Source organism: Carettochelys insculpta, chromosome 30, assembly GCF_033958435.1.
Source record: "Carettochelys insculpta isolate YL-2023 chromosome 30, ASM3395843v1, whole genome shotgun sequence".
In the NCBI taxonomy this organism is placed as follows: domain Eukaryota; kingdom Metazoa; phylum Chordata; order Testudines; family Carettochelyidae; genus Carettochelys; species Carettochelys insculpta.
In genome coordinates this window covers 7646146-7665293 of record NC_134166.1, presented here as the reverse complement: position 1 = coordinate 7665293, position 19148 = coordinate 7646146, and the positions used below count along the sequence as shown (strand labels likewise).

At 54.5% G+C, this 19148-nt stretch overlaps 1 protein-coding gene across 1 annotated transcript; it reads right to left on the bottom strand.

The window, feature by feature from the left end:
• Positions 1-1167: 1167 nt before the first annotated feature.
• Positions 1168-15139, bottom strand: ANXA9 (annexin A9). The gene is made up of 13 exons (XM_074981333.1): positions 15129-15139; positions 11448-11548; positions 10166-10262; positions 9979-10073; positions 8824-8937; positions 7884-7974; positions 7057-7136; positions 6071-6130; positions 5391-5484; positions 4596-4691; positions 2864-2922; positions 2412-2534; positions 1168-1336 (listed from the first exon to the last, which is right to left on the bottom strand). Exons 2-13 carry the CDS (start codon positions 11520-11522, stop codon positions 1274-1276), a joined length of 1047 nt encoding a protein of 348 aa, XP_074837434.1. The 5' UTR covers positions 11523-11548; positions 15129-15139; the 3' UTR covers positions 1168-1273.
• Positions 15140-19148: the final 4009 nt, after the last annotated feature.

Below are 19148 nucleotides of genomic sequence, written 5' to 3'. Positions count from 1 at the left end.
GGGACTGTAGATCAGAAAGGTGGAGAGTCACTGGTCTGGTCTGTAGAAGGGGCTTGGGCCCAGCAGGGATGCAGATTTATGAGCAGAGACGTGCATTACACTGGCATAGAGCTCCATTCAGGAAGGGGGTGCAGCTGTACAAGAATAAGGTTCCTTTATACTGGCCTACACTGAAGGACTTGCCCTACCTCCTGGCTGATAGATGCAGTGACCAACTAATAGTGATCAGGCCAGAGAGAGAGAGAGAGACCTGCGTGGGTACAAAATTGGTATCTGAATCCGCTGCTGCAAAAATGACCCTCAGATATAAAGCAGAGCTGCGGGTTTGCAGGGCTCTACAGAGAGAGATTTGCTGCTCTGCACTCACCATTGCCAGTCACGGGATCAAACAGCAGGGGTCAAGCCCTGCAAAATCTCTCGCGCTTGGCTGAACAACGCCAAGACTTCAACAATAATAAATTTGGAGTTTGGCTCCTCCCTTCGGTTTCTGAATCTTTTACCGTTCGGATTAAGAATCGCACCCTTCAGTGATACCAGCAAACTCTCCCATAGGGACAAAGCCGTTTTTGTTTTTCGTGCAAGCTGTGGTTTCCCCCATAATCCCCTGACTCCTGGAGCTGTAAGGAACAACGCAAGAATGGGCAGCACTGCTGGTTTCTCGGCACCGGGTCCTGGTGTTCCTGGATGCCAAGGCCAGAAGGGACCATTGTGATTCTCATCTGACCTCCTGCATAGCACAGGCCAGACATCTGCCATGAAAAAAATTCCCAGGGCACACGACTTCCAACCTTGGATTAAAAATTGCCTCCCCGCCACAGGGGTGTGACTGCAGCATGTGTAGTAAGGCCTAGCCAGCTACCCGCCAGGACTCTGGATGCTGGGAAGTGGGCGGGCCTAAGACTGCTCACAGCTAAGGCCCCACCCCCAGCCTAATGGGCGGGGCTATTAGAGCAATGATGCTTGTTCCTATTGAAGTAGTGAGGATGGGCAGTTATAAACGGATCTGCTGATGCCCACTACTGCAGGGGTGGAAGTTGCTCAACTAAGTATCCTGAGTCCTGGGAGGGCAGAGCTCACCTGGGGAGCACCCGTCCCGGCTCTTGTTCCTCAGCCCTTGGGTCTGTCTCCACAGGCTAAGAACACATACCCCAACTGAGGGCAGCTTGTTATTCCACAAGGCAGACTCCTGCTTCCCTCCCACCCTGGTGCCCCGCTCCCCATCATTTCTGAAGGCCAGTGGGCTTGGCAGGTTTCTGGGAAGCTGCTGGCTGCCTCACAGGTCCTCTGCCCTGCACAGGTCAAGCAGTGCTGCCTGGTAATCACCGCCCGTCTCAGCCTAGAGCAAGGAAAGAAAAGCACAATGAGACATTTCCTCCTCGCCGGCCTAATCTTTTAGAGCAAGTGCTGGAAGAAAGCAGCATTGTGTAGTGGTTAGAATGGGAAAGCTGGTGGTGGAGGGCCCGGGTTCTTGGCCTGACTCCACGGAGCAGTTTTCAGTTTTGTTCTTGTAGAGCATGGGGCTGGGAGCCAGGACTCCTGGGTCCTAACTGTGGCACTAGGAGGAGAGTGGTGTCTAGTGGGTAGAGCAAGAGACAGTTTCAGGACTCCTGAGTTCTATGTGCATTTCATGAGATGGGAAGCATCATATAGCCAGGAGAGGGTGTCCCAGGAGAGCTCCTTCCTTTGGACCTGGCACGTGGTAATTCCTCCCTGGATTTGGAGCGGTTCCCAGATGAAGAGAGATTAAAAGACAGGGACTTTCCGGCTTAGAAAAGCGGAGACTAGAGCGGGGTATGATAGCAGTCTATAAAGTCATAACTGGTGTGGAGAAAACGAGTAACACAAGAACTAGGGGGGTCTCCCAATGAAATCAATAGGTAGCAGGCTTAAAACAAACCAAAGGACGTATTTCTTCACATGACGCAGTCGGCCTGTGGAACTTGCAGCTAGTGGAGGTTGTGGAGATCGGGACTTCAACAGGATTCAAAAAAGAAGTCGGTAATTCATGGAAGGGTGGGTCCATTGATACTTATTAGCCAAGATGGGTAGGAATGGTGTCAGGGCTCAGAATGGGCGACAGGAGAGGGATCATGTTAATGAATTACCTGTTCTGTTCATTCCCTCTGGGGCACCTGGCATTGGCCACTGTCAAGGCAGGATACTGGGCTAGGTGGACCTTTGGTCTGTTCCAGTGTGGCCGTCTCATGTTCTTATGCCCCAGATGGGCTCCTCTTGCAGTTGGAGGATGAAACTAGCCAGGACACCTGGGTTCTCTGTCCAGCTGGGGTAGCAGAGTGGGGCCTACCAGGTGGAGCAGGGAATCTGGCAGTCAGGACCACAGGCCCTGTCTCACATGTAGAGGGGGTTTGGATGACAGCTCTAGGGCCGGGGGGGGTGGGCAGCGAGCTGACCTGGAGGCAGGAGTACAGCGACTGCCCATAGCACTTCTTGAACGCAGAGCGGATACTCAGCAGGTCGGTTTCACTGCGGGAGACCAGGATGCGAATCAGGACTTTGTCATCGGTGCTGGTGCCCTGAGGGGGAGGGGAGAGGTGCAGTCCCAGGCTGGGTAATGGTGGGATTCCAGCTGGCAAGTGGAGTCCCAAGTTCCCGAGGTAGCGGTCGCTATATCCCTATTGGTCCATACAGCCCAGTATTGGCCCCCTGTGGTAAGCACACGACCAACGCTCCATCTAATGCAGCAGAGCCACCTCCCAGTGGCTAACGAGGCTGTTTTACCATTGTGGCATTCAGAGAACACTCTGCAGCCTGAACCTCACTGCAGGTTTGCCCAACGCCTGCCCCAAAAGGAGGCTGGGCCCATATGCCGCTGACTCCCTAGTGTGGGTTGAAGGTGACTAACCTTCAAGGCATTGTGCAGCTTCTTGGCAAAGTAGCGTGGGGTGTCCCTGCAAACCGAGGCTGGAACGAGAGAGGAAGTCGCAGTTTAATCCATAGCATACAGTGGCGAGTCTTCACTGCGTACCACTGCCCTTTGCTGGCTGGAATCAGAACTGCTGCAGGGGGTGTCATAAGCCCCATACTGCACACAGCTCCTGGGGATTCTCCCATAGCTACATGACATGGGCAGTGTGGTGTTAGGACAGGATTCTCTGCCCACTGTGACCATACACCATGGTGTCACCAGTCACAGCTTAAGAAACCACAGAACTGAGACATTCACAACTGAGTTTATTACCGATGGCCTAGGCTTCCCCCCCAGTGCAGGGCCAGCAGGGGGCAGAGCCAGGCCCAGCCGTCTCATCCTCACACACTGCCCTGTTCCCAGCCTGCATCAAGCTCCATGACCCCTTCAGTCCTCGGCCACTCTGTGGAGGCTGCCAGTCCTGTGGGGGCTGGCTGGAGAAATGGCTGAGCCAGCATCTGCAGGGCATATTCCTGCCTGTTAGGAATGGTGCTGAGACCCCAGCTGATGGCAATGCCCATTAGCTGGTGCCCTGGGGGCAGTGATCACCCATCTAGTATCACTGAAGCCAGGAGGGCTTGGTGCCAGCATGTCACTTATGCCCCCATATGGTCATTCCCAGCCACGCGCTTGTGTTCTTCCAGAGGTTACACAGAATCACAGGGCTGGAAGGGACCTCAGGAGGTCATCTAGTCCAGCCCCCTGCTTCAAGCAGGATCAACCCCTACTAAGTCATCCCAGCCAGGACTTAAAAACCTCAAGGGATGGTGAATCCATCACCTCTCTAGGCAACGCATTCCAATGCGTCACCACCCGCCTGGTGAAGAAGTTTTTCCTAAATCCCCATATGCTACAGAACCAAGTCTCTTGCTGGGGCTCTTGCCCCTTTACTCCACACACAGTTACAGGATGTACCTCCCGCGGTGCAGTCCTGAACCCAGAGCCCACAGATGCATCACCAGGGCAGTACTAGCTGTCCACTTGTCTGCAGCATCCCCTTGCCGCCACCTGCTGGTCACACCCCCTCTGGGACAGGCACTGGGTTTGTACAGCACCTCTCACTGGTGGGGGGGTGGGGGCGAGGCTCCATATTCACTCACCAAAGCATTTCCTAAGCTTTTATAAACAACACCTGCATCTCTGGGACATCAGCGCTGGTTACAGACTGAGGCGAATGGGGCCTTACAGCCCTGTGTGGCCCCTTTGCCTGACGGGCACACATGCCCACTGCTCATGTCTAGCATGGTTACCCATCTCTTATGCTGGGGTGAGCCCCTTATAAATAGGGACTCCATCCATTAGCTGACTCCCACCAGAGCTGCAATAGCCTCCGAGTTCCCATCTCTTTCTCTGGCTGACGGCCCTTGGCACCTCCCCGACTTTAGTGGATGGGTCGGCCCAGCCCGCTGTGAGGCAGGTAAAAGCCATGATTCCTGAAGGGAAACTGAGGCACACAGCCACTGGCCTGAGGGCATCTCTAGCAGCGCACACGTTCATAGAATCATAGAATCCTAGGGCTGAAAGGGACCTCAGGTCATCGAATCCAGCCCCCTGTCTAAAGCAGGATCAACCCCAGCACTGAATGACCCCTGGGCCAGCCTGCCTGTCTGGCCTGCGCGAGGCTGAGGGCACTCTGAGGTTCAGGGGTCAGAGCTCCATCAGCGCTTACCCAGGGCCAGCATAGCCTCCTGGCCATCTCCCCGGAAGCGCTGGTGGATGGTCCCCTCCACCTCCAGCCCGCTGGATTTCTGGTACTGATCAAACACTGCCGGAGGTGCAAAGGAGACCGTTAGGCCTGATCTGTCTGGCGTGCGCTCTGCCCGGAGAGCCGTCCCACCATGTTCTCCGAGCAAAACACTCCTGGGGCAGGGACATGCTGCGGACACCGGCAACACCAGTCTGTGACTGCTAGGGCTGATGCCAACCCTGCCAGCGAAACGAGCAACAATGGTAAAAGTGCGGCATGGCTGGTATGACCGTGGTGAGACTGGGGCTGAGACACCTCCGGACATTTTGCACATGGCAAGCACCTGCCCTACCATCCTGGCCGGCTCCCCTGGGTGGGTACCCACTGCTGTTCCCTCTGTACCAGGCCTCCAGGCTGTTGCTCTGCAATTTCTGCAGAGAGAGCAGAGGAGATAGGTGCCACTGGTGGGGCAACTCCCCGGGGGGGGAGCTGGGCACAGGACCTAGCCCCATGGCAGTGCTAAGGAGGCAAAGTGCCAGTCACGCAGGGCCAGGCACCTAATCATGGCCCAGCTGCACCCTGCCTCCAGCAGCCCAGGTCCCTGCACAATTAGTGGTGAGTGACTCCACAGAGGGGGCAGCCCATGGATACATTCACCGCTGATATCTCTGGGGCAGGCAGAACAAAGAGAGAGAGAAAAGTGCCCCGACTCTCCTTGCCGGCGCCCAGCTGTGAGCGATGCCAGGGACTCCCTGCCATGGCACATCTGGGCCTTGCCTCTGCTGAGATGCTCAGGGCTTCGCTGGGTGAAGATATTTATCCACATCCTCTCACTGGCCCCCTTGCTCCTAACTCCTGGGTCTGCGAGAGCCTGGAGGAGGAAGAGAGCAGGGGTGGGTGACGGGTGTTGCAAGAAGGGGCTCCCCCCTTGGGGGGGGGGCAGCCCCAGGAGCCTGGCGTTAACCCATCACGTTCCAGGTTGAGGGATGCAGAAAGGTGGAACTGGAGGGGCACCTATGCCAGAGCAAAGGTGCATTGAGCTCAGCTTTGCCGGAGAAGCTCAGACACGAGGCGCACCCAGGACACATGATCCAGCAGCATGAGGGCCCAGCGGCTACAACTCACTGTACAGGAGCAGCCATCGCAAGGGCAGCCTTCCATGGGCCATGTACAGAAAGGGGCAGTACCGACCACTGCCACTAGAGGGCTCCTGGGCCTTACAAGGCTGCAATAGACCTGGCTACCACTAGGGCCGTGGGATTTGATTGGGTGGGGAAGGGGCACGAAGGGAACTGGGGAGAAGTCCATTTGTTCTAACAGCAACCCCTCTCCCACTAGAATAACTGAGCAGGATCCAGGGGGACCCCATGAGAGACAAGCCTCCCCCCCATCAATGCAGCAGTAGGATTACCAACATCCCTCCCCTCCCCCGACCTGGGGCACATCCCCAGGCTCACCTCGGCATCCTGCTGTATCAGGGTGTAGTCAATGATCCCCGTGTACTGCTCCCGCTTCCCCTGCAGGGTAGAAGGCAGGAGAGTCTGATTTGTAACACCGCAGAATTGGCATTGCTCGCCTCATCCCCTCATAGCGGTATGTCCACTTGCAGTTACATTGTTTAGCCACTAGGGGTCCCTGGGTGGGCTACAGACAGGAGTCATCAGGTGGCGCTCTGGTCAATAACAGAAACAAAGCTGGGAGTCAAGCAGGGTGGAAGCCAGTGGAAGCCTGTGTATTTTCCAGTACTGTAGTTGTATGTATCATGATGCCCACAAATGACGAAGGAAGGGAGTCTTGGAGATAGTAAAGGACAGGGAGTGGGTATGGGCTTGCCTTTAATACTCCCATAAGCTTCCCGTCTCCTGCCCCCTAAGAGCCTCAGTTGGGCCTCCTGACATCCTGCGGGATGGGGAAGGGGGATGTTATGATGAATTCACAGGGATCTGTGGGACTCCTCTCCTGGTAGACGGCTGTGAACATGTGCCGTAGCACAGTTCCTGAGACAGGGCATGGACGTGGAGCTGTGAGTCACAGTCCACCCCCTCCAAACTCCTGCTGATGGCTTTCTGATGCATTCTGGGACAGATCCTTTCCTCCAGAGTATCCAGCAGTGCCAGAGGTGAAGAGGAGGGTGACCTGCTGCTTCAGGAAGTTTGGAGTCCATTTGGCTCCCCCAGCGGAGCTGTCCCTCTTGGGTCTTGGTTTGGGGCTCTAACGTTCTTTGGGCCTGATCTCCCAGAGGCCAATGATTGCATTAACAAATGGGCTACATTTGGCCCCTGGCTGGCAGAGCTGTGCATGTGCAAGAGCCAGTTTTCAAACTCCCCCTGCAGCTGGGATCCCATCCTCTCACACCCTTGCTCTTCCAGCTCCAGGGCTGAGCAGCGGCCCCCGGAGTACGTGCCCATCAGGCCATGCAGAAGAGGAACCAGGCAATGTTTACCTTTGCTAGTGCCAGAAGAATCTCCTTGAACCAACCACTGGTTTCTGAGGCTATCTCCTTCTCAGGGTCTGCTTTAAAATCTGGAGGCAGAAAACCCACCCTAGTTAAAGGGGAATTTCTGGCAGGCTGGCGTAAGCAATGAGGCTCCCTGCTGGAATGTAGGTAGGGAGCAAACCCAGGAACCTCAAGATTTAAAAGAGGCAAGTGTGTCTGCTAGCAGAACCCCTGCTTGGCTAGCCACAAGAACCTGGCTGCGTACGGTAGTCTCAGGGTGGAGGGCTAATGTTTGGTCTTGTAGGACTGGTCCAAAAATTTCCATTGAAACTGTTTTTTGACAGAAATTTTCAGGTTTGACTTTAAAAAAAAGTCCCACTCCCAATGGAAAAGTTTAATTTTTCATGGAAAAACAGAATGCCCCCAGACTGAGCATGTTCAGTTAGGAAATACTATTGCAGTGCCTCATGGGAGTTACAATAAAGGTGCTCCCGATTCTCCTGGCTTTGGCTGGACTACTTGGCAGGACTGCATTTCCCATGATGCATCATGACCAGTCAGTGAGTCCCATAATGCACTGTTTCCCCTACCAAAAGGAAAGAGTGTGGTGCATCATGGGAGATGTGGTCCAAGCAAAGAGCTTGGGTAATAGAGGACAAAATGGTTTCTCCTCCCTCCCTCCCTCCACTTTCATTGAAGTTTCCAATGAAAAAGAATCCAAGCCCGCTCTAGAGACACACTGATCAGATTGTCCTCAGGATAGCAGAGCCCCTTCTCCAGGGCTGAGACAGCGCTGACCTGGGGCTCCCTTCACACCCTGGCCCCCACTTTACCTCGCTGGTAAAAGGCCAGGCTCTCTCTGAGCTGCTGGTTGGACCGAGTGGAGAGAATTTCGATCAAAGCATCTTCATCAGTGCCCAGGCCCTGCAGAAGCACAGGGTGCAGAGCAGGTATGGAGCCCGGGCGTGGACAGCACAGCCAGGGTGAGGCTGCTGGCTGCACTGGAACTGGGGGTGGAGGGGGCCAGCCCAGATGGGAAGGACTGAGCCAGAAGTGGGATGAGTGTTGCTGCTTTGTGGTGAGCTAATCCTAGGATGGGACTGGAATGTGCCACTTGTTATCACTGCCCCCAACTAACCTGTCCATAAAGCTCCTACCACCCTCCTCATCTGGGGTGTTCTCAGGCCTCCTGCCAAGGTGTCACCCCAGAGTTTCAGGACACCTGGCTTCTATTCTGACCAACAAGCAGGGTGAGTCCCTTCCTTTTGTGTTGCCTCAGTTTCCCCACCAGCTCTTTGTCTGATCTATTCCAACTGTGAGCTGCTTGGGGCAGGGACTGTCCCCCTCTGTGTCCGTGCAGTGCCCGGTGCCATAGGCCTTGAGATGGTACCGCAGTACACATCATATATGATCACAGAGCACATCCCATCTGCTTGACTTGGCCAGCCCGAAACCTCCTTGATTTTTTTTTTTTTTTTTTGTGCAGCTATATCCCCTTTGCGGCCTCCTCGTTTATCGCCCCCTCCCCAGCCTTTCATGCTTCTTGGACCCCTCCCCCTGACCAGACGAGTTTCTCCCATCTCCTCTGGGTGTTTCCCACCGGTGTATATATACTCTCTCTGGCCTAGCCCATCCTGGATGTGCTGACCAGTCGGACCAAAGCCCAGAGGCAGCAGATGGCCAGCGGCTGCTGGTGGCCAGGCACAGAGTGGGAGAGCAGGGCTCAGTGGTCACGTGCTCCCCCTTAGGGGGAGAGGCGCCCCCAGGCCATACCTTCATGGCTGCCCTCAGCTCGTGAGCATCGTACTGAGCCGGTGGCTTCAGCAGCCCAACGATGACCCGCGCCAGGTTCCCAGACAGAGCCGCTTCCAGGGATTTTTGCAGGTCCTGGAAGAGAGACCAGGCACGGTCACAGCTAAGGTTGAGCAGTGGCCAAGCTCAGGCCCCAACCCCTCTGGACTAGGAATCATCTTACACTGGGGGATCCCATTGCAGCTCCCTTCCTCAGGACCTGGTGAATGATCGTGGCCTACTTGGAGCATGACATGAGTCGGGACCCCTGTGGTTTATCCTCGGCTTAGTCACGGTTCTTGCACTGACTCGCTCTGTAACCTCAGGCAAGCCACTTCCACTCTGAGCCTCCAGCTTCCCAATGTATTAAGCAGGGAACATAAGAGGTCCCACACAGAAGAGCTGCTAGGGTTAACAAATATGACTTGCACAGAGTTTCAGATGGAAGCCACTAGAGAAGGGAAAAGCATTGCGATGAGGCGTCCAGTGTCTCTGCAAAAACAGCAAGAAGTCCTGTGGCACCTTATAGACTAACAGAGTTTTGGAGCATAAGTTTTTGTGGGCAAAGACCCTCTTCATCAGATGCCTGTAGACTGACAGGCACCTACGTGCATCTGACCAAGCGGGTCTGTGCCCACAAAAGCTCATGCTCCAAAATATCGGTTAGTCTATAAGGTGCCACAAGACTTCTTGTTGTTTTTGCAGATACAGACTAACTTGGCTACCCCTCTGTATGCGCCACAGTGAGGTGCTCAGTGTCTCCGTATGCACCACTGCCCCACTAGCAGATAGATTCAGTAACGTGTCGTTAGCCCTATACGGCCAACAGGTAATGATGACTGTCCTTTGGCACAAGTGCTGGGTGATTGGGGGATCAGAGCAGTGGCTTCATGGAGCACAGTGACCCTGCTGTGCAGCACGGACATAACCTGTACCTGCTGCATTATTTATATGATGGGGAGGGGGTTGAACATGGGGAAAGGACGGCCAGCGCATTGCCAAACGCCTGCCAGCACCTTGTGCACTGGGGCATCTCTCTGCAGGGTGAGCAGACTCCGCTGCCTGGCCCGGGCCACAAGCGGACATCATCTCTCTGTTGAGAGCCCCACCGAGCACCCGTGTGGCCCTTCCCATCACCTGCTTGGAGAGGGCCCGGAACCGCTTGGTGATCTGTTGCCTCTGGGCATTGGTTCGATTGATCAGCACGTCCAGGACGGTCCTGTGGTCAACACCTGTAGCGAGGGGGCAGAGAAGAGGGGTGTGAATATTCAGCTGGCTGCAGAGATCCCCCCCTCCCCCCCCCCTCAGGCTGGGATCCTGTTACCATTCCCCGTGATGGCAGCGAGGAGGTGCTGCATGTCGCTCTCTGCGTCGAAGCCTGGGAAGGGTTTGATGGTGCCCAGCGTCCCCCAGGCTGTTGTCTATGGTGAGAGTGGAGAATGTTAAGCAGGCAGGATATTACTGATGTCAATGCAGGGAACTTGCCACCGTGTGATATTTATGAGGGGCACCTGTGGGACTCCCCCTTGCCAGATATTGGGGGTGTTAACCCAGGGAAGGGGTGGCCAACCCACGGCTCTCGAGCCACGTGTGGCTCTTTGCTCAGTGAAATGTGGCTCCTGCGGGAGCCACTTGCCTGGACTGCTCACCACCACTCTGCGTATGCACCCCAGCTCCTGGAGAGAGACGAGCGTGTCTGCAGCAGCCGAGGGAAACCCAGGCATTGGGTTGGAGGGGGAGGCTGGGGAGGGCATTGAGCCACGAATTATATATTTATTGTTACCTATCTATCTATAGATAGTTATTACGTAACTATGGATCGGTCAGTAGGTAGAAAACAATAAATATATAATACGTGGCTCTCTGTGCTCTATCCACAGCTGTTTCGGCTTTTAGTTTCTAACTGGTTGGCCACCCCTGACCCTGGGGTTCACTGCTGCTGGATATTAACATGACTAGCTTGTGAGGGCTCACCCCCAAGGGTTGTTACTGACATTAATTCACAGTACTCCCTGTTACTGGATAGTACTCAATTTAACCTGTGGGACCCGCTGCCATTGGATAGTACTGGGGTTCATCTGTAGAACTCACTGCAGCAGGATATTACTGAGGACAGCCTGCAGGACTCCCTGCCACTGGATATTATTATCAGTGTTAACTCATGGACATCACCGGAAATTATTTAATCTGTGGGATCCCGATGCTATATTATTGGAGTTTGCCCAGGCAAAGCACTCTGCTGGGGCATTTCTAGGACTAACTTGTGGGACTTCTGCCATTATTGGTGGGAGCCGTGGGACTAGTTGGTAGTAGCAGAGCATATCTGTGGGACTCCATGCTGCTGGCTGTTCCTGGGGTTAACCCCATGGAAACCCAGATCAGCCACTGTGTGCTTCCAGTGCCCCCGAATCACCCCCTCCCAGTATCCATGGTGATCCCCCCATTACCACCCCCTACTTGCTCTTGTGAAATGCGCACCATGGTGCCCAAGAACACCCTTAAAGACCTGTAATGGCAACAGAGACACCTTTCCCCCTTGTGCCCCACAGGGCCAGGGCAGGAACAGCCATGTGCCTCCTCCTCCCACGCTCCCTGGCACTGCTCACCCGCTGGGCCAGCGGCAGCTGCTTGAGAATCTCCTGGGTGAGGGAACGTCCATCCATCCCATCGCCCAGGGACATTGCGTCTCCTTGGCCAGCGGACGGCTCTGAAAGGCAGAGAGGGGAAGGGTGAGTCTGGTCACCATGACATCCCAAAATGGCTGGATCCCGTCGACAGGCCTGGTCATAGGCCTGATTTCCTCCAGCCAGGGCCGACTGGCGGGGGAGGGCTGGTTCCCGGCTTGGTCCAGGCCTCCTGGCAGCTCCCCCTCCTTTGCCAGCTCTCAGGGTCAGAGGACAGAACCACGGGGCATGTGTGAATGCACAGAGGCCAGGTGGAGAGTCCTGGAGGCCGCATGATCCACGTGGCACAGAGAACATTAGAGCAAATGTCCCCTGATCCCAACCCCCACCCCACAGGAGGTCACCCAGCTCAGGTCTGTACCGCAGTAGGTAAGGCACTGGCCAGAGAATTGTGTGGCTGTCAGGACGCCCGGGTGCTATGCCTCCATCTGCTGTAAGACCCTCAGCAGTTTGTTCTGTGCCTCAGTTTCCCCTTTCACCCTTCACTGCCTGCTCTATTTCTACTGCGAACTGTTCAGGGCAGGAACTTTGGGCTGCCTGGGGGCAGCACAAGGGGCACTTTGCCCTGGGCCTTCCCTTTGACGGGGACCTGAGACCGGAGTGGCACTGCAGCCCCACACATTTGGTCACACTTCCCAGAGAGGAGAGAGAGGCACAGCCCTTTGGGAGAGGATCTCTCCCGCCACTCAGAGCCTCCCCTCAGTATTGGAAGCATAGGGGGGCAGTATCTTTGGAAGGGTGGGGAGCTCCGGTTTAATATTTTGTCTCAGACACCCCCAAAGCCTTTGGGTGCCCGGCAGGAATTGCATGTCACGTGTATCTGTGCATGACGGGGCCCTGATCTCGGTTATTCAGCATCTGAGCAGCACCTGGCCCAACAGGGCCCTGGTGTCATTTATTCTGCGTCTGGGCAGCAGCTGATGGGGCCCTGACTGCGGTCACTCTGTGCCTTGGCCATGTCCCCTAGATTTCCTGATTCAGATTTCATGTCCAGGTCATTGGCAGAGTTCCACCGATTTCAGCATAGCTCCTTGACACCAGCTGGGGACCTGGCCTGCACACGTCTGCAGCTGGGACACGTCTGCAGCTGGGACACGTCTGCCCTGAGGTATGCTTCCCTGTGCTTTTCCCTGAGCCCGAGGGCTTTGATCCTTTTCTGAGGCCATTTTGGCCAGAGTCACCGATGACCACCGCGGGCCCCCCTCAGTGCTGAGCTGTGAAGGATGCAAGTGGTGGCAGACCCAGCCATGGAGTGTGGGCGTTTTCAGCCAGTGCCTCGCAGCTCCTGTTCTAAGCAGCAGAGGGCTGTTGTATATAAGCAGAGGCAGCTGGCCATGAGGGAATTTATTGATTGCAGATGCCACTGGGGCTTTAAACGGGGGTGAAATAAACAAGGCCCATGCTAGCATAAACACCACCAGCTGGATTTGAACCTGCGACTTCTGGAGCTTAGTGAATGAGCACCTTGAAGCTCAAAAAAACCAGCTGGTTCTCAGCTAAGGGGGCAGCAGAAGCTTGTTCTTTTCCTGTGTAAGTGGTCTAGGTGCTGCAATGTGGGAGGTGTGTGATTTTCATACTCAGGAAACAGGAGCTCCCAAGACCTGGGGTAGGTCTACACAGCAAAGTTATTCCAAAAGAACTATCCCAGCATCTACACAATGCAGTGGCTATTTCAAAATAATTCTGAGATAGCGATCAGCTTAGCTTGAAATTGGTAAACCTCATCCCACGAGGAATAGCGCCTATTTTGAAAGAGGGGCTGTTTAGATGGGGAATAGAGCCTATTTCAAAATAACCCACAGCGTGTCCACCGGCTCTATTTCGAAATCGGCTCTATGTGTGTAGACGCTGGACTCTGAAAGAGCTCGGTACTGTTTTGCAAACCATTTTTGTGTGAAAGGGTGTTATTTCAAAACAAAGTATTCTGGAATAGCTCCTTTTGAGCTAACACTGCTGGGTAGATATACTCCTGGCTGAGATCTCTGACCACCTGAAGGCAGGCTTGAACTGGGGACCTCTGTGCAGGCACCACTACAGTTTGAACTAAACACCCCTAGCTAAGGCTGTAGAGGAGACTGGCTCTTTCTCTGTGTCACTGGTCTAGGTGCCACTCTGTGGGACTGTGACCCCCACCCAGGAGGTGTGTGGGTTCCTGTAGCAATTTGGGTGTTAAGCCCAGGTGAGTCCTGGCCACCTTGTCCTGCCAGCTCCTCAGGAAAGCCAGACCCTGCTCACAGTGCTGCTGGCCTGACGGAGAGCTGGCCACACTCAGCACCAGCCAGCCCCAAACCTCCTGCCTTCTGGTCCCCCTCGTCAGCCCTCCCTTTCTCTAATGCATCCGGGTGTGGGAGGGGAGGGTGCAATGCGTGACACAGGCCACGTCTACCCAGGAAGAGCCTGTGTCTTGGACAGGTGCCAAGGGGAACTGAGAGCCGCCCACAGGGCCTTTCGTTCGCACTGTTCCAAGGCCCCCGGTTGCTTTTTCACTCAAACCTCCTGGGAACAAAGCAGGTTTGAGATGCCCCGAATCCTTTCCACGTTGCCTCTCCAAGCCCAGCCTTCTGCAGAGAGCTGGGGCCTCCGGTTCCCCCAGGCCCCAAGGTGGCCTCGTTCCTTGCCTCCCTCCTCCACCTCCCAGCTGCATGGCGCAGCCCAGCAAGCCACCCAGGAGAATTCATTTCCAGCAGGGAGCTGAGGTTCAAAGCTGCCCCGTGGGGAGTAATGTGCAGCACATCAGGGGCGAGGGGAATTTGCTGGGAGGCGTTGCCCAGCAGAGCTTTCAAAGCGTGCGTGCGCGGGGGAGCATTACCCTCGGCTTTGTGGCATTGGGGGGGCTGCCCCCTACATGCCCACTGCCCCTCCCCACTGTGCACACCTCGCCCTCTTCCCTGAGCATGCAGTTCCCTTGGAACATGGCGATCCCACTGGCGGGAAGCCCTGTGAGGGGCGGACATAGAAATCAAGGGGTCCCCCTAAAGTGTCGGTTGTGAGACAGCCTGGCCAATCAGAGGCGCTCATGCATAGGAGCTGCATTTCTGTAGGGTCCCCCCTTCCCCAGCATCTCAGGCACTACTTAGCTTTCAGCTTTCTGTAGGAATTAATATTAATTAATGAATCCACCCTGTGCGAAGCAGGTGGATGTGCATGGGAACTAATCCCCCTGGGATCCAGGTGCAGGACATTCTCTTGATCATCTGCAATCATCCCTGTGGCTCCAGCCATCTTACCTAGTATCAGCCTCATTCACCAAGGCAGGAACTGGGTGGGTCACAAGGGGAAAGTGAGTGGGCCCAGGCCACGGAGTGAGTCAGTGTCAGAGCCAAGACTAGCTCACAGGAGTCCTGACTCCCACTTTCCTGCCCTCCCCACTGGCATGCACTCTCCTTCCAGAGCTGGAAAGGGAACCCAGGTGTCCTGAGTCCTGACCTTCCCTCCCTTCTAACCACCAGACTTCACTGCCCTGCTAGGACCCAGGAAATGCCCCCAGGATCCTGGCTTCCTGTGCTGTGCCCACTAAACCATGCTCCCTCTGTAACTCCCTTGTAGTTTGCAGCCCAGCTAGTTTCCCAGAGACTGAGACAGGCCTGACAAGGCTGCACTTACCCAGAGCTGTGGCCAACGGAGTCCGGCTCAGTACACACTATGAGCTCAGCTGAGGCTGGGAGGGGGCAGGACTAGGGTAACGTGATCCACTGAGGTCCACGCAACTTGTGGGTGTGTATCGCCTGTCCTGCCCCTGAACCAACACCCATCTGAGCTGGTGCAATCCTTTGCCTCTGCACCCCCTGCAAACAGACGGGGTAACCCACTGGTAAAGCCTGCCCATGCTCCCAGCAGCTGGCTTTTTCGGGACATCAGTTGAATTGTCTACAGCCGTCCCTGTTCTGCGTGATATCCGCTGCCAGTACCATCTGGGCATTGCCCCCTCCCAGGGGATCAGCCGTCCCGCCAGGAGCTTCAGATCCCAGGAAAACCTGTCCAGCATGTCTCTCCAGAGCCAGAGTGGGCAGGAGCAGAGTTTCAGATGGTTCTCTGCCTCCCCATACAACGGGCCAAGTTTCACTCCTGCTGGAGAATGCCAGACAGGCCATGACCCATGCAGAGCCCATTCGGGGGGAGAGGGAGCAGCTCTGAGTCGGTCACCGCTGGTGTGAGCTGCTGTGGGTGTCTTAATGAGGAGGCAGCAAGATGACTTGCCAAGGCATGACCCAGGGACAGGTTCCCATAGGGATGCCAGAGGGAAGAACAAAGGCCAGGGTAGCAGACGGACAGACCAGCTAACGTCTTTTATTAAGTGGAGAAAACAGGTGGCAGAGAGGTTATCATTCTAGCCTGCCCATAGCCAGACCTCATTTTAACTGCCTCTATGACCTTGAGCAAATCAATTACACCCAGATCCTCAGGGGTATTTAGGCAGCTAAAATCTTTGATTCAGATCAGGCCTGCCCTAGGCTACGTCTACACTTCAAAGTTATTTGGAAGAAACAGACGTTATTTCGAAATAAGTTTGCAAGTGTCTGCACCACTCATGCACGAATTTGTAATAACTTCGCAATAGCAGGTGTGTTATTCCAAACTCGGTAAACCTCATTGCAGGAGGAATAGCGCCCATTTTGAAATAGGCGCTGTTATGACACGGAAAAGTGCTATTTTGAAATAAGCCATAGTGGTGTCCAATGGCACTATTTTGAAAGAGGCACTATATGTCCCGAATGCTCTTTTGAAATGCCTTTTGTGCGTAGCTGTGTTATTTTGAAATAGACTATTTTGAAATAGCTGTTTTGAAATATTGTATTTCAAAATAACTGTAGTGTAGACGTAGCCCTACAGACCTATATGGGTGTAACTAAGTCATTCGGGGTGTGAAAATCTGCCTCCTTCCCCGTGCAACATAGCTACATTGCCTTCGCTCTCTGTGGAGACAGCGCTATGGCAACAAGAGATGGTGATGGCTACTAGCCCTTAGTTCTCTTTCTGTGAGGTGGGGCTACATCCCAGGCCTGGTCAGTGTTTGTACAGCACCTAGCGTAATGTGCACCAAGGCATGTGCGGATGTGCACCCCTAGGAGAAACGCACGCTGACATCTCTGGGTGCTGTGTTAATCAGCTGAACAGCACCTGAATCTCTCCTGGCAGCCACCCAAGCGCTCAGGTTACAGGGAACACTATGACTGGGGGCTTCTTCCATCCCTCTGCTCGGTAGCTCAGTTCCCTGAGGGGCTCTTTGATGAAGCTCCAGACAGTTGTATTTACAGCCTAGCGCACACAGGCATGCAGCAAGTTTATGCAGCAAACACACAAGGCCTTTAACTTGCTGGCCACCACACCAATCCAGCTGATACCAGCTCTTGCTTGAGAAGAGGCAGCAGCTGCGGCTGCCCAAAGGTGAGGGCTGCCGGATCGATGGGGGACGGAAGCACAGAGCTCTGAGTTTGTGGAGCTGAACCCCAATGGTCCCCCTGAACTTCATGTCACATTCTCTGTTGTTCTGTGAATCTTGAGGCTCCTCTGGCACCCGAAGGGGCAGGGCCTTCTGCTCCCCACCCATCATCCCACTCATCAAATAGGCAGAGGTGAGCTTGTGTGAAAGCCTTGAGCTAGGGTAGGGGTGTGCAAAGTGGGGGTGTGAAATTTCCTAAGTTGGGGGGGAAGGGGGAGCACACAGCATGATCAGCTGCTGGGTCTCAGGCTCATCCAGCTCATTACAAACGTTGAAATAGGTTCCTGTTTTTACATCTGTGTATTCACATTTCTATACCGATTAATGGCGTTTTTACGTTCTACGTGCTTACTTTCTGTATATTTTCTACATACTTAGTTCATACTGATACACACAGTGTTTGGTCCTGTTGTGAGGGAAGGAACTGGACTTGATGATCTCTTGACATCCCTTCCAGTTCTAGGATTCAATGATCCTGTGATTCCTTACACATGCTGAAAGGGTTTTTTTATATGAACATAACCGGAATTTCCATTGGTTTGGATTGCACTAGACAGGTTGGTGTATGCTGCCAATTGCAGGGAAGAAAAGTTGAGCCCGACGTAAAAAGTTTGCTCACCCCTGTACTAGGGCATTGGGGTTTGGTTCCCTTTCCTGCAACAGATTCTTTGAGTCAGGCCCTTCATGCCTCAGTTTCCCATCTGTAAAATGGGGTTGGTGTTCCCCTCAGCAGAATGCCCTTTATTTCCCACCTGGGGTTAAATGGCTCAGTGGCATGTCAGCCAGAACAGTAATTTCAAGCAGGTAGGAGGAGCCTAGGCCGTTTTTCTGACCTCCCGAAGGCTGTGGGTGACTCAGCCCTGCCTCTTGCTGCCAGGCTGCATTCCTAGTAGAAATTCCTCCCTTGTCAAACAAGATCAAACAGTTCCTGCCTGGGGGGGTGGGGGAGGTGGTATGTAATAAAACCACGGAGGGCAGATCAGATGGGCCGGGAGCCCCAGGCACAACATGCCAAAGGTTCTGTACCCGCTGGTGCCTGACTCGCGGCTGCAGGGCAATCCCTGCTGGAGGGTGGAGAGCCAAGTCTGGGGGTGGGTTTCAAAGCTTTCATGGGGGGGGACTGTTAAATGTACCCCCAAGTTAGGGGGGTTTGGGATTCATGCCTACATGAGAGGACAAGGAATCTTGTCCCCATGCGGCCTATCACCAGGGAATCTGACGCCTCCAGCTCTTTCCTCCCAAACTGCATTTGCTGCTTTCAAACATCCCCTGAGCTCTTCTCTTGGCATCTGCTCTCCCTTCCCAGTCTCTCTTGCCCAAGCTCCGAGCCCTCCCCAGCTCTTCTGCCCCCACTTTCTTGGCCTGACTCCCCACTTATCCCCCTGCCTCTGCACTGTCTCCCCTGCATCTCTTCACGCCTCTGCACCTGTCACCTTCCCTGCCCAATGCTGCCCCCCATCCCAGGTCTTACCTACCCCCTCTCCTCAGCAATGCTGCCCCCTCCTGGAGAAGGGCTGTGTTGCAGCTGCCCGGGTCTGCTGAGCCTGCCTCCCCCTGGGGAGATGGAAGGGGCAGGAAGCCTTGGCTGCAGACTTAGCAGCCCAGATAGCCAGGAAGCCAGATATCTGCCCCCAGCCCAGCTGGGGAGCAACACTGCAGATAGGCTGAGCATCAGGGCAAAGGCTGGGGGCAAACCTGAGGCTGTCGCTCCCTGTCCTGGCAGGTGGACATTGGTGCCCCTTTGGAACTTGGGTGTGTATGTGTACGTGTTCTTACACGCTTGTGTGTGTGTCTGTGCATGTGTCCAGGCATTTAAGTGCCTGTACATGAGCATGCAGGTAGGTGTGTGCAGGCAGCCCTAGACCACATGGTCCTCACTGCAACGACCACTCCAGGTTTTAAAGCTTGAATACCTTATTTTTATTGCATTCATAGCCCATGTCATGACTCTGGGGCATGATTTGCACGCATGGTTTCACCTTGTCTTATAAGACAATACATTTGCCCGCTAGGCTCTGCAGAGCAGTATTTATTCATGCCATATATAAGCAACTAAAAATATTCACTTCCCCAAAGCACATAGAAACCTTTTAAGAAGAGCTGACGTGCCCAGGGCGCGGCTGACAGCATACTAGTAGGTTCAAGGCAAAGGTTGCTCTCGAAAAGTCTAGAAGGTTCCTGGA

What these genes read in the sequence shown, in the direction of transcription:
- ANXA9 (XM_074981333.1), bottom strand. Translation starts at nt 11,522, where the DNA reads ATGTCCCTGGGCGATGGGATGGATGGACGTTCCCTCACCCAGGAGATT. An exon ending in TCCGGGCCCTCTCCAAGCAG is followed by an intron (nt 8,938 to 9,978) that starts GTGATGGGAAGG and finishes TCTCTCTTCCAG; the next exon opens with GACCTGCAAAAATCCCTGGA. An exon ending in CGCTGTACTCCTGCCTCCAG is followed by an intron (nt 1,337 to 2,411) that starts GTCAGCTCGCTG and finishes TCCTTGCTCTAG; the next exon opens with GCTGAGACGGGCGGTGATTA.